This window comes from Spermophilus citellus, assembly GCF_964194105.1.
Source record: "Spermophilus citellus genome assembly, chromosome: 11".
NCBI lineage: Eukaryota > Metazoa > Chordata > Mammalia > Rodentia > Sciuridae > Spermophilus > Spermophilus citellus.
Genome location: NC_138192.1, coordinates 107,271,080 through 107,283,429, shown reverse-complemented (window position 1 = coordinate 107,283,429; position 12,350 = coordinate 107,271,080). Strand labels below are relative to the sequence as shown.

The 12,350-nt window shown below is 42.5% G+C and overlaps 1 protein-coding gene across 4 annotated transcripts in view; it reads right to left on the bottom strand.

The window, feature by feature from the left end:
* ADAM23 (ADAM metallopeptidase domain 23) overlaps window positions 1–11,597 on the bottom strand; it is a 184,692-nt gene extending 173,095 nt beyond the window's left edge. For 3 of the 4 annotated variants that reach the window (XM_081261960.1, XM_081261957.1, XM_081261959.1), the window contains exons 1-2: window positions 10,996–11,596; window positions 9,602–9,819 (exon numbers count right to left, since the gene is read on the bottom strand). In XM_081261960.1, the coding sequence (XP_081118086.1) occupies window positions 9,602–9,819; window positions 10,996–11,209 (432 nt within the window). In that variant the 5' untranslated portion in view covers window positions 11,210–11,596. Of the gene's footprint in view, window positions 1–9,601; window positions 9,820–10,995 lie in introns of all 4 variants that reach the window. The other variant, XM_081261958.1, reaches the window with a different exon arrangement.
* Between the last annotated feature and the right edge of the window lie 753 nt (window positions 11,598–12,350).

The following is a 12,350-nucleotide window of genomic DNA, read 5'->3' as shown; positions in this document are numbered from 1 at the left end:
CAATGGGGTCCTATTTATACTTCATTCACTGGTTTATTTGAACTTAATTACTCTGTAATTAGTGTCTATCGGTAGAGGAAATTTGCTTGAATTTCCATCCTTTTCATCTCTAAATAGAAGGCTTAGAAAAACATTTAGTGTTAAGGTAGTTCTTGTTAACAAATAAATTTCTTCTACAATAGAATTAAAAGGAGAATTCAAATTCATTACTCTGTAATTCCAGATAAGGAGCGTTTTGCTTCCGTACACCCTTTAGCCAGTGAAGACATCTATATAACAAAAATGTATTTGAAGCACTGAGTTAATTCCCAACTGTGGCAGAATAGGTAGCCAGTGATGGAGAATTCTATTCAAATTTGCCATGAATGAACATGATTGTTTTTTGACTTTTCATTATCCTGAATACAAAATATGGTAACTGGGTCTACCCCCATTTATGATGGAATTCCTAGAATTAAATTCAGTTAAAATTATACTGAATTTATATAAATTCTAAACACAAAGGTGCCCCTGTAAAATTGCAGAATTCAGACCCTCAGTGGGCTCTGAATGAAGGAATTATAGGAATGAAGGAAATTTTCAAAAGGTTAAAGGGCTCCTATAGCAATCGTGAACAGAACACTTTGTAAGAATAAAGCCTTTTGATTATGTATGTTCTCAAAAGGAAAAAAAATACTTTCATTCAGAAAACTCATCCTCAATGAGCAATTAATTACTAATATCTTAACAATGGAAGGAACAGGGTGTCCTGCAGCAGAAAGGTACAAGAACTTGAACTTAAAAGTCTGGGAATACATTACTGACAGAGTGGTTATTACCATGGATCACAAGGGTTTCCACAACTAACCCCAGAACTTGGACAGATATGAATGGAATCATCCAGATAAAATTACTTCCAACCATGGACTGCCTTTGGATAAAGAGCCCTGAGGGAAAAGCTGGAAGGACAAGGAAGAAGCAAATGAGCGTGATGAAGAGGAAAGTGGCAATTCTCAAGAGTCTCTGTCCTCTCTTTCCTCCCCCACCCTCACCCCCACCCCCAGGAAAATGTCGCTAGCTGAAAGTGAGCTTGTGGAATGTGGAGAACAGGAGTCACATGATGAAATAAGTGTTCCACTAAGATTAATCTGTCAGCAGTGAGACGGATGGATTGACAGAGAGAGAGAACAAGAGGGGGGGGCAGAACAATGCAGAGAGAGGAGGAGGAAGGGATTCAAGGGAGCAACGTCAAGACTTAATAAGCCACTATTTATAGGCAGGAGATGAAGGAAAGAGGAGTCAAAGATGACTCCAAGGTTCACTCTCAGGATGGGAAACCAGCCCCACCGCTGAGAAAAACAGGGTTAAGCAAAAGGAGAGCTCCCTTCTTGCCCGATTTTCTTTCATATTGGATAAAGCCACTAACCCTGGGCAATGCCACCAGGTATAGGCTCCTGAAAAATTTGTGGTTTGTTTGTTGGTCTGTTTGTTTGTTTGTTTGGGTGCTACAGATTGAACCCAGAGGCATTCTACCACTGAGCCACATCCTCAGTTCTTTTTTTTTGAAACAGGGTCTTGCAAGGTAGCTGAGGGTCTCCCTAAGTTACTGAAGCTAGCCCAGAACTTGCAATCCTCCTTCCTTGGCCTCCCAAGTCACTAGGATTACTGGTATAAACCATGCCTAGCCTGGGTTATTTTCAACTGGCTACAACGAGAAGGACTCTGGCCCACACTGTCAACTGAACTGAGAATCAGTGAAGACAGACTAACACCAGTAGTTACATAGCTAGCAAAAATGAGTCAACCCCTGAGCAGACAGATTATTTAGAGACACACACTGAAGCAAGACTTTCAATAGGACAGCTGTGAACTGTTCAAATCAATCCAGAGTACAATGATCAAAAATGGTCTAGACTTTATGGAAGAAAAGAATCAAAAATTATGGTCCAAACTCAAATGCCTACAGGAGTCAAGCAAATAACAGAAATGAAGAAGGGTGGGTGTTGGGCAGCAAGGTATCTTAACCTGTCTGGTTTCTGTTGGCTGTAACTGAATAATACCATAAACTGAGTAATTTATAAAGAAAATCAACTGTAGTTAGTTCATGGTTCTAGAGGTTGGAAAGTCCACAAGCAGGTCTCTGTTGCCCGGAGAGGGCTTTCCTGCCATATCATAGCATGGCTGAGGACATCATATGACAAGATAGCATATGTGCTAGCTCATGTCCCTCTTCTTCTTCATATGAAGCCACTGAAGCCATCACAATGGCTCAGCCTCATGACTGTCTCTAATCCTAATTACCTCCCATTGGCCCCTCCTCCAAATGCCACTAACATGAATTTGGAGATTAAGTTTCCAACACACAAACTTTTGGGGGGAGACATCAAACCTCAGCACAAGAAATAGGATGGAGGGCGACAATAAATGTCCTGTGTCCACCCTATCTAAAAAGGAGCCACTTCCTGACAATAGGTGGATTTAGCCTCATTGCTCTGCTCGATCAAGAGTGACCCTGCACCCACCACCTTCTACCACGGTTCATTTTTTATGTTCTTCAAGCACTTGTCAATGCCTGGAATCACTGTGTGCTGTTGTTGTTCCTGCTGTGCTGTGGTCTGTCCCCTCCTGTTAGAAGGTGAGCTCCAGGAGGAGCCACGTGCTTGGCATTCAGTCAATGCATGCTCACCTCTAGATTCCCCAGGGCTTACTATGCAATAAGACATGAGCCCAAAACCAAACCCCTCTTGTCGAGACAGCCTTCACAGCCCTCACCTTCTGCTCCAGTCACTCCCAATGCCTCCTATCTCCCTCCACTATGGATTCTGCAAAGAAAAGACCTGGGTTCAAATCCTGGCTCTGTCTGGCACTCACTAGCTGTTAATCCTTTGTGAAAATATTAAGCAAAAGTCTTGGGGCTGGGGATATAGCTCAGCTGGTAGAGTGCTTGCTTCACATGTACAAGGCCCTGGGTTCAATCCACAGCACCAATAAATAAATAAATAAAGTTTGTCTAGAGAGTAAAATAGGATTTTTTTAAGTCACTACAAATATAACAATAATGCCTGATTCTTTAAAATTTCCCACACTTAGGTTTTCCCTTCTCACACTTAGCCACATCCAAGGTGCTGCTGCTACCCAGCAGGACACATGGTGCAAGTAGAGCCTCTATTCTGTTTCCCCTGGCTTGTCCTCTCTCCACCTCCTGCACAAATGCATTTCCTAACAGTTCTTGAGGACCAGCCCAGTTCTCTTTTCCTCTGTGATATTTCCTATGACTTCCTTGGGCAAAAATTACTTTCCCTTCTGGGTGTCCACAGTCTTCTGTTCTCACAACTGTAACTACATAGACGTGAACCACAAGCCACCAGCTCCCTGACACCCCACCAGTGAGCAGAGTAAGGACTAAGTGTTACTCCTTGTCCTATTCCCCAGAGCCTAGCAAAGTGCCTGATTCAAAAGAGGTTTTCAGTAAATGTGTGCTGAATCCAGCAAACCTGAACACCTAACAGATGTGAATCTGATCTACTAGAAACCATATGAGCAGGGAGACACATCTTGCTGTGCCATCAAGCAACCATCTCATAACAGTGACAAAAGCTATCACATGCTCAGCTCATGGTTGGCCCATTATGGTAAGTAACAGTGATGGGGATCATCTAAGAAATGTTAATACATTAGTCACCCCCTAACCTTCAGGGGATTCATGACAAGACCTTCAGTGGATACCTGAAACCAGGTACAGTAACAAACTCTATGCAGATTGTGATTTTTTTCCTGTACACACATGGATACAATAAAGTTTAATTTATAAATAAGATAATAAGAGATTAATAATAACAAAATAAAACAAGTATAACAACATATTGTGATGCAAGTTATATAAATGTTCTCTCTCTCTCTCTCTCTCTCTCTCTCTCTCTCTCTCTCTTAAAATCTTATCATACTAACCCTTTTTCTTACCCACAATCACCCATCACAACTGAAACTGCAAAAAGAAAATCTATGGATAAGAGGTACTACTATATAGGTATTTTTGCTGTATTAAACAATAAAAGCATGAAGTATAACTTATACAGTGCCCAAAAACTCAAGACCAAAAAATTACCTCTCCCATTGATCCAGCATAGTGTCAAAAACACTAAATCTTTTTTTTTAATTTTGATTTGATTATATCATGAAATTTTATGGGAACTGCTATACTCTTTCTAACATATGGATGGTCAGTCATCAATTCATTTGACTGATATTTACTGAAAGCCTCTTCTAAGCCAGGATTCCAAATAAAACCACTACAAGTCTGAATTCTACATATCATAATTTTATAATGACTGCTTTAAAAACCTGGAAAATTTGGGAGGGGGCCGTTGAGGACAATATAGATTTTATATTATAATATAATATAATAGATAGCCACTCTATTAAATCTGAGGAAGGGCCCTGTGACAATTCAGACTTGTCAAACAATTAACTTTATACAATGAGGAAGAAGCAAGGACATGTCCAAAGTGTAGTCCATAAAATTTTAAACAGCCAGGCATGGTGGTGTTTGCCTTAAGTCCCAGCTACTTGGGAAGCTGAATTTCCACCCTCCCATGGTCCAGAATATGGGACTTTCTGTTGACTTTTAAAAATTGATTCCTGGGGCTGGGATTGTGGCTCCGCGGTGGAGCGTTCGCCTAGCACGTGCGGAGCCCTGGGTTCAATCCTCAGCACCACATAAAAATAAATAAATAGGGATATTGTGTCCAACTGCAACTAAGAAATAAATGGGAAAAAAGGAGGGTGGAGAGCTCAACATTTAAAAAAAAATAAAAATCAATAAAAATAAAAATTGATTTCTGATAATAAGTGTCACAAAAAACATGTGTGCCAGAATTCTAAAATCGTGTGAGAGTATCTCATATGTAAGACACTTAGGACCATTTACACCACACCAAGAAAAATGGAGCTTCTGAAAAGTCAATAAATGTGGAACCAGTCTTGTCCAAAAGTAAAGTAGAAAGCATACATAATCACTGTCATCCAAATTCACTTAGGCTGGGGGAGTAGGTCAGTGTCAGGGCTCACACTTAGTATGCTTAAGACCCTGGATTCAACCCCCAGCACTAATAAATAAATAAATATTGAATTCACTAAACCTCTCGCTCCTCAGTCTGGGGTGGTAGAGATTAGAAAAGGCCTGTTTACCCAAATATCATTCCATGACAGGAGGCAGTTTTGTTTGATTTCACTTATATCTGTCCAAACTCTAGGTCACATTTCCCCATGCCCCGTGGAACTCATAATGTAGCCTGTTCATCCCTTCCCAACCAGAAAAGAAAAGAATTCTAAGGGAATGGGATAGAGGACAAGTAAATTTTGAACAAAGAAAACTTTCTGGAAAAAGTTTCTGAATTTCCCTAGGAACAGACCTCATAGGATTATCTCAGAATGAATAAATGAGTGAGTGAATGAATGAATCTAAGGGTTTCTCCTGCTTTCTAAATGTATGGCTCATAAGAATTTATTTTTTAAAAGTTAAAGATAGATAGATAGATTTTAAGCTAAGTGTTTTTTCCTTCTCCATTTTCACATGATACTCAATACAACACTGGTGGCACCAGAGGTAGAGGGGATATTTTCGCCCCCCACACCAAGCCATTGCATTGAACACAATGCTAGTGTCCTCTGATTCAATTCATAACACCATCCATTTGGAGATTGGGTCAGAGCCCAGAAATTGAAAGCTTAGTCCCACAAGACTTCAGTTACTCATTTCAGATGCCAATCACAAGCCCCAAGTTGGGGGCTTGAGCTTCTGAAAGACATGCTATAAATTGTGGTTCTCATGATGCCCTCCTCAGAATCAATTTAATTTGATAAGAGAGACAGAACTCAGAGACTATATATTTTGCGGGGGCCGGGGGGGGGGGAATGCTGGGGATTTGAACCCAGGGACTTCTGCATGTGAGGCAAGCACTCTACCCACTGAGCTATATCCCCAGCCCATTTACTGACTCATTACAAAAGCCATTACAAAAGATAAAGTAATGGCCATATGGAAGAGATGCTTAGAGCACATTATTGGAGAAGGGGCAAGGAGCTTCCATGCTACCCTCTAGGAACCTCCACATGTTCAGCTATCTGAAACCTTCCAGAAACTAGTTCCTTTGGGTTTTTATGAAAGTTTCAGTTCATAGACATGACTGATTACATTACTGTCTATGATCAACTTCATCTTCAGCCCCTCTTCTCGGGGGGTGAGACTAAAAGTCCTAACTCTCCAATCATTCCTCAGTCTTTCTGGTAACCCATCCCACCCTGAAGCACCTAGAGGACCCAAGACACTAGTCCTCATATTATCATACAAGAGATCTTTATCACTCAGGAAATTCCAAGGCTTTTAGGAGAACACAGGATGAAGACCCAATGTATATTTCACAATATCACACATGACAAAATTAAATTTTTCCATTTGGGGTATTAACACTGCCACATGATAGTAATATTCACTTTCTAGGTAATAAAAAATATATATAATCTATAATCAGAAAATATAACTGTCTGTAAAGAAATGAATTTGCGTAACCACCAAAATCAAAGAACATAATCATTTAATTCTGAGTTGTCTATAAATTCCCCATCTGCTCTGGATTATCTTGGTTTATGCCTTTCATCCTGATACGTTTATTAAGTGTGCCCACTCCTCCAAAAAAAATGGAGATTTGGACAATTGGTTATTCACTACTCTAGCTGGAGATTGAAAGAATTCCTGAACATTCTTTCTTTCTTTTGGTACTAGGGATTGAACTCAGGGCACTCAACCACTGAGTCACATCCCCAGCCCTATTTTGTATTTTACGTAGAGACACAGTCTCTGAGTTGCTTAGCACCTGCCATTGCTGAAGCTGGCTTTGAACCCACAATCCTCCTGTCTCAGCTTCCCCAGCCACTGGGATTACCTGCATGCACCATTATGCCCGGCTCCTGAACATTCTTTTACAATGAAACTAATGTTTTCAATGACAACATATGTTCAGAAGTACTTGACACGATCTGCTTTTAAACTCTCCAATTTGGAAAGAGTTAATAAACATTTTAACTTTCACAGCTGTTAAGTAATTAGGACCCATCACTACTGAGTACTTATGAAACGGCTTCAGACATAAATGTGGAGCTTGGCCTGGCAACCTATATTTGGGAACTTCCCTCTCCACTTCTACCCCCAATCTGGGGATCCAGGAGAGAGGCACAGAGGCACAATGATTCAGCATTTCTAAGGCATTTCTAAGCATTTCATTAAAATGTGCTTCGGTGCAATGGAATTAGGGGAGGAAAAAAGTGACCCATAGCACACAGATATTAAAATTGAAACTTTTTTTTATAAAAGCAAAAAATAATGACATTCCATACTTTCTCAATGAAACATTTGTAAAGCAGCCAAACTAACAAGTGTGTCTCCCAGCACTGTTATCAGGCAAGTCATCCTAAAATGTAGCAGGAAACATATGAACTCTTTTTGTCAACTTGTTCAAGAGATGCTTAAAAACAGAAGCAGAAGGGAAACCACAGAACACAATGGTCAACTTCAAGGTAGCCCCCACATGAGAACGATACTGTTCGTACCTGGACAGGAACCCTTTTTAGAATGCTGCTTATGTCACTTGTGTAACTCCTGAAGGGACAGAGCATGTCTTTTCCAACCTCCCACCCTCAGTTCTTATCTGTGAATCCTTCACATACAGCTTGCATACCAACAATGTGCAACAAAATCCACTGAATTAAACAACGAGAAGAAAAATGCTTTCATATATGATTTCTATATAAACATTCTTTCCAAAGTAGAAAAGAAACCCACCACCAGGGTGGGAGTGGAGAGGTTAAATCATTCCAACAGCAAGTGAGTGCTCCCTAGTTGAGATTCTATTCCTCTACCCAAGTGGTGGGTAAAGGTTGAACAACCTTATTATCATAGAAAGTCAGATATATTAGTCAAATCATGTTCCACAAACAAAACAACTACGCAAACTTAGGCTATAATGACAAGCATTAGTCATAGCCCCCAATACCTAGTTATAAAGTTCTTCTGAAATTTCTTTCACATTTCAGCTGCATAGGGCTTGAGAAACTTTAGAATAGGCTTTAATGCAGGTTTTTTTCTCCTCCAGCAGCCTATACAAGGGCACTGAGAACTAGCCACTTAACCACACTGAAGGTCTCATTCATAAGGAAAGTTATGGACCTCCATTCATTCTATCAAGGGGACCCTGATGCCTCTTCCTAAAGGCAACCCCCACTACTCATTTCAATAAGGCAAATGGGTAGATATGATGTGTTAGTCCTTTAAGTAACAGAGAAGCTTCTGGTGGGAAAGACCTGGCAGAGAACAGAGACCCATTATCTCAGTAAAGGTGGGCAGCAGCCACTTTATAATAATGTGAAACAAAGTTAACTTCACCAATATTCAATATGGAGGAAGCATCTCTGAGACCTGCCTTCTTTTAAAAAATAATAAAAATTAAATATTCAGGCCTCTTGAACTTTATAGTAGCTGATTTACAGCCTTTGGAGAGTCACCCAAAGTCTTACATTTTTATCTCTCCATCTTTAAAATGGGGATAAATACTGTTACCACTTATCTATATTTTAGAAAACGAAATAAAAACAAGAATATAAACCACAGATGGTTTTCTTAAATTCTTGACGCTTAGACAGTTCCTATGCTTGTCAATGAGCAGATATAGGTCAAAATGAAATATTTAACATGTGGACTCTATTTTCTGCTCCTAATAAAGAACAGAGGCACTGATAATCCACTGTGTAAACTTGCCTGGATCCAAAATATTATTAATTTAAATAAATAATTGGAAGAGTTTAAGTAGATCCCTTAAACTCTTTGACATTAAGCATCTTTTGTCTTCCACTGAATATCCTTTTTAAAATCAGTGCCACTTTCTGAACTAAACTGAAAGTAAAACAACTCCTCCCAATCAATGCAGATGAAGTTTTGAAGCACTATGTTAACCAAAACTGGTGTTCATATTATGTAAATAATTTTTCTAGTCTTCATAATCTTTTAAAATGTCAAACTGTTGACCTACTAATAATAGAATTGCAATATTTTCTTCCTAATGATCAACTGAAGGAAGAGTAAACTTAAACACTCCAGTTCTAAATGGAAAGATTGATGAGGAAACTGCTGCCGAACAGCCCCTTACAACAATCTTGTGTGTGCAGATTGAATGGAGTTTTTACATCCTGGGAGGTAGAATCCTGCGCCCTTACATAAAGGCTCACAGAATCAAGGCGGGACATAAACACAGTCACGCTATTGCTCAGTGCCCAATGTACCTGAAAGACACATGGTCCATGTTTCAACTGCTAAGCTTATAAAGGTATCCAAAACAGCCAATTCCAGTTTAGTCAGAGAAAAGAAACAAACAGTAACCCTATCCCAAGTAGATAGTAACCCAGTAGATCCCAAGTTAATTTCCTCCAGTTTCTCCCCTATAATAATATTAATTTATTTCTTAATAAGAAATGCTGCAGTAACATTTGTGAAATCAGATTTTGGCAGAAAATCAAAGTAAAGGAAAACTCTTCAATGACAGGTACTTTGCCTCCTGCCCAGCCTCCTGCCTACCTTATTATGTTTTTGCTGGTGTCTTGCCTTTGTGTCAAGAACATGATAAGGGCTTTCTGAGTCTTGGTTGATATAATATATGAGTCTTGAAGGCAGTGTGATTTCTTTCTGCATTACATTGCTGTAACTGATGTTACTGCTGCTATTCTGTTGCAATGTATTATCTTCATCTGCCAGGACTCCCAATTTTTTTTCTGCAGTTTCATTCCAGTGCGGAGCTGGGGGGACAGGAATCACAAACATACACAAACTCAAACATATACACCCCATAAATACATATGTACTAAAATGCATTTTTTCATTAATTACATTAACAAAGTTTTCTATTTATAAGCAGGTAAGAAGTGGAGAAAAGCAAGTTATGGCAACAATGAAATGGCCTGAATAAGTTAACGGCCAATAAGGCTTATACAATCATGCACTAGAATCAAGTATACATTTTTTAGCCAGTCTCAAATTTATACATCTAGATATTAGGGGGAGGGGCAGAATGTACTTAGGGAAAAGTCATTAAAAGTACTTGTTCAGGGGTCTTGACCCTCATCTCCACCCCTTCTCTGAGTCTACAGAAGTTCAACTGTACTCTGCTCAATAGTATCCCATCTGAGAACTAAGAACACTCCAAGGATAACTTGAATGCTGACTTCATGGACACAGAATTTTAATTGATTCTTTTAACAAAACGGAAATTTTCCCATTCTTTTAACTTTGAGATGAGCAAAAATCCTTTGCCATAGAGGGATATGGATGTTGCGGCCTTCAATTTCTTTTTTTATTTTCCTGCCTAGGCCAACTTTCTGCTTTCAGTGATTTCCAATCATGAATGTATTGGACATTGTGTTGTTTTTAATTGTTCATGACATGCATTTTGAGAAATCACAACCAAAGGTCGTGCACAAAGTATGTCTTCTGCACTTTCATTCTTTGGTCCCTGAAGTATGCCTCCCTCATCTTAATCTCAACTGCAGTGAATAAGCCCAGTGGGAAATTTGAGGAAACAACCCATTGCCACTATTATCATTGCATGCTCCCCGCATTCATATTAAGGCTTCAGCACACAAGAAGCAACTTGCTCCCTTGCTGCATTTCCCAACCACTGGTTTCCCCTTCGCAAGTTGCAGGAGATCGCTGAAGGACCCAGGATCCACTAAATACCTCCCAGTGGTACCACAGTAATTGGGATGGGTTTTTTGTGAATGCAACATAAATGGACTTCCAAAAGTGAACTAGAATGAACCAAGGGGTTAGGAATGAGAAGGGTGGAGAGGTAGACAGGGAGGCACGGAAAGGCCAAGCCTGGGACATGTCCAGGGCGCACGGACCCGCGTGCCCTTCGCTTTCCCCTACAGGGCCCCGCGGGGAAAGCAAGGCAAAGGGCACTGGGCCATACCCACCGCTGGGCGCAGGGGCCCCCCAGGCACGGGGCCGGGACGAGGAGGCGAGCTCAGGCAGCAGGAGAAGGACGAGGAGCAGGAGACAGGGCGGCGCGCGGGCCGGGGCGCGGACAGGCACTGGGCCGACGGGGCCGCAGCAAGGGCCGCGAGAGGCGCCGGCAAGGCTGCAGCCTGCCAGGGGCAACCGCCGGGAGCTGCTGCCGGGCGGCTTCATGGCTCATAGCTCCCGGGCGCCGCTCGGTGTGGCCAGCTAGAGCGCCAGGCTGGGCTGCCGGGCGGTTGCGGGCGGAGCCGGTCACGCCGGCTGGGCGCGCATGGTGCCACCGCGGGCAGGGGGCTCAGGGCTGGGGGCTCAGGACTGGGCGGCGCGCCCTCCTCAGCTCTCCTCTCAGCCCCTCCCTGGGCGGACGGCAGAGGAGTTCAGGGGTCCCCGCCGCTCCGCCAACTTGGAGCCTCCTCAGCGGTGCTCGCTCCCCGAGGCGGGCGCGGCCGCTCAAGCGACTGCGGGGGCTGCTGCCGGGCCTGAGGGTGCTGAGGCGGCGCGCAGGAGCGAGCAGCACGGGGACGCGCGGCTCGGGCGTGCGCCCCTCCCACGGGAACGCGCCTGAGACGGGTTTCGGGCCCTGGTACTGATGCTGATGCTGATGCTGATGCTGTCGACGGGCATGGGACGCACTGCGCATGCTTTACTGTGGGGAAAGGGGGAGCAGCAGAGTGATGCAGCATCCCAGGCAGCATCAGAGGTGACGGTGGCACCTCCAAAGATGAGGGCGGGGGGGGGGGGGGACTGGCAATCAAGGGGGAGTCTGGGGAAAAGAAAGAAAAGTGTGGGGACTCCTGGGCCAGAAACAGGCACCATCAGGAGAAAACAGCCCAGGAAATCGAGCTTTCTTTTCCACCATCCCAGACCTTACATACCCTGTCCTATTCCAACCCCCATCTGCTTAGGAAAAACTAAGGCCAAGCATTTCCATCTTTATCCTTTATGTATTTTCTTTCTGCAAGTAAACATAAAGGATTGCAGCCAGGGAAGTAAAAATAGCGTGGCTTCTCATTCAGCTTACTAACAGCTAGTGGGACCATGGCTGGGAAGCACATTGGCCTATGTGGGCCACAGAGCGGCAGGAATCCCCACGCAAGAGTACTCCACCAGAGCCTGAGTCCTCCCCTGTTGTGCCCAGGGGCTTTGAGGAAAGCATATGAAGCCTGAAAGTGTTTCCTCAAAAAGTTCAGGAAGTATGACTGGGTGCAATCAGGAGGGGTTTAGACATTCTGGAGAGGAAGAAATACAGAGATTCGGAACTGAGTGTGCGGCAGCTATCTTGGGAAATCTCTGTTTGTCAACCATGGGGATG